The sequence below is a fragment of the Propithecus coquereli genome, unplaced genomic scaffold, assembly GCF_000956105.1.
Source record: "Propithecus coquereli isolate 6110/MARCELLA unplaced genomic scaffold, Pcoq_1.0 Scaffold424, whole genome shotgun sequence".
Lineage (NCBI taxonomy): Eukaryota > Metazoa > Chordata > Mammalia > Primates > Indriidae > Propithecus > Propithecus coquereli.
Window position 1 is genome coordinate 441,921 of NW_012149997.1, and position 2,546 is coordinate 444,466.

The 2,546-nt window shown below is 38.3% G+C and overlaps 1 protein-coding gene across 1 annotated transcript; it reads right to left on the reverse strand.

The window, feature by feature from the left end:
- Positions 1-482: 482 nt before the first annotated feature.
- LOC105817787 (ubiquitin-conjugating enzyme E2 W-like) lies at positions 483-979 on the reverse strand. The gene is given in 1 exon segment (XM_012653579.1): positions 483-979. A coding segment is annotated over 1 exon segment (456 nt). The 5' UTR covers positions 950-979; the 3' UTR covers positions 483-493.
- Positions 980-2,546: the final 1,567 nt, after the last annotated feature.

Here is a 2,546-nt window from a genome sequence, read left to right on the forward strand (position 1 = left end):
GACTTTCAAAGTAATGTTGGACCCCTCACTTTATTTTTAATCCCACTATAACCGATAAATTCATTTCATAGGCCCTATCATGCATGAATCATTGAGTGGCAGGAGTTAATGAAAACTTTTCCTGTTACAACATCCATTGCTGGCAATGAACGTCCCAAAACCGCCAAGGAAGTCATTGTTATTGCACAATACATGAGGACCTGGAATTTTTCCAAAAGCTTAAAAAAATAAAAATTAAAAATGGAATTATATTTGACATTTCCTGACACCTACATTAATACTGTATGACTAATAAAAGCATGTCAGTTGCCTGGACTGAACCAGTGATCAAAATGCACCCAGAATGCACATCAGTAAAAATGCAGTAAAAGGAAGTAGTCTTCATTGCCTATAGGTCACTTCTAGTCAAAGGTTAAAGTTCAAAGACTGAATGATCAAAGTGCTCATTTTCTCAATAGTTCTATCTTCTGCTAGGAGGATGATAACAGTGGCATCAACAAGTATCATCATGATACCACCATTTTGTTTTCTTTGGATTCTTGTTACATGTTTGCACATAAAAAGAATTATCTGGTGGTTGTCTCTTTTCTTTGCAGCTGGAAAGCATGCTAATAATGCTAAGACAAATTGACTAGACTGAGAGCACTGGCGACCAGTCTTCTGTTAGAATGGATAAACAGATATGACCATTGCTATAAACATGAGGATGAACAGGAATATTTCCACCAGTAAACATGACTTGAAGAGAGTCAAAAGGATATCGACTACTAAACTTAAATAGAAGTTGAAATTTTTCCCCTTCGTATAAGGTACCTGGTGCACCTTCCATGTCTACAATCCACTGTGTAATTGAATTTTGAACACTCTTTTCATTTAAAGTCATCCCAGGAGTTGGGTCATTTTGCAAAGCCAACAGTTCTTTTTGTAGTCGTTTCTGCATTGACGCCATGATGGAACCATCCCCCGAAGGCCGGTGAGGCCAGAGACCTTTTTTTCTTTCTTGGTAAGTATAGACATGGGGTAGAGAATCTATAGCTCTTTAGTGCCCAGGTGTTGCTAATTCTGGAATAAAACTTTGAGAACCATTGCTCTACTCAATGAGGAAAGATCTAAATATGTCCATGTGAAAGGTGCTCTGCTTCAGAAGGTAAAGAAACAAGGTTTGTTGTTTTTTTTTTTTAAATGATAGAAATCTAAGATAACTGAATCCTTCCAGATAGACCTGAGTAGATGGGCCCCATGAGAATTTGCATTTCTTAGAAGTTTCAAGTTTATGTCCCTGTTGCTATATGGGTATCACATTTTGAGAACTACTGCTCTGGCCTACCCCCTCTCCATGGAACATTTTAGACTGAGTCTGACATTTGATAACTGTGACCAATAATGAAAGCTACTATGTTGTATCCCAGGAGCTATAGGAACCCTTTGTATTTATCATATCATTTCAGCTTCACTGCACGGAAAGGGCATTGAAATACCTTCTGTCTAAGAGTAAAGAAACTGAGGATCATAATTTAAAACTTTCCTGAGGCAGCAGGGCTAATAGACAACAGAACACAACTTGGAACCTAGAAAAACCAACACCAAACTATGCTCTTAAACATGAGAAGGAAGTTTCACACCAGCTGGAGGCACCTGCCCTGTGTCATATTGGGCAGGTAAACCTCTTCTAGAAAGTAAATCTGAGGACACAAGAGTAAACACGCATTACTGCTTTGTGCTAGCATCAGGTCTGTTTCTCACTCTTTGGTGAGGATGTAAAATGAACTTAATTACTGTGCTTATAATTAAAGGTGTTATGAGCAAGGGTGTTGTGGGTCAGACATATCCCTGAAAAACCTGCTTTGAACTGGATGTTGACAGCAACTGTGTCTGTCATATGAGAGTTTGGCCAGAGACACCAAAGACCTAAAAGATAAATGTCAAGTACCTCCATACTCTAAAGTGAGGTGCTGGACGATCTTGCAGAGGAACTGTTCCATACCTGCTTGTCCAGGCATTAGTCCACCTCTCAACTAAGCAATATAAGAGTTGAGATGGAAGAAGGAGACATAATGTCTTTTCTAAATATACTGTCTTCTTTTCTTCCAGAAGGTCAATATTTTTACTACTGTTCTGATCTGTAAAAATAATAATTCTGTTCTTCTAGATTATGACAGCATGCTGAAGCAGGAGCATGGAGCCAAGGATACCTCAGCAGATCTTTGTTCTGGGTTCCAAGAGACTCTGTGGAGAATCTAAGTGAAGACTACTCCACATCAAATTAGTAATGCCTATGTTATTTAAATTATGTGAAGTGTGTTCACATCAGACATAATTTACTCATTGTGTCAGGAATTCCCAAGATCACACTCAGGTATGATGGTTCTCTAATACAACTCATAGAACCCAAAAAAGCTGTTAGACTCAATATGTCAATGAGAAAGGTGCTATGCTTTTAAAGAGAGAAAAGTATGAAAAGTATTTTTTTTTTTTTAGAAAAAGGATGGAATTCTCAGTTTGCAGAGGCCTTCCAGGTATACCTGTGCTGGTGAGCACCCTGGAAA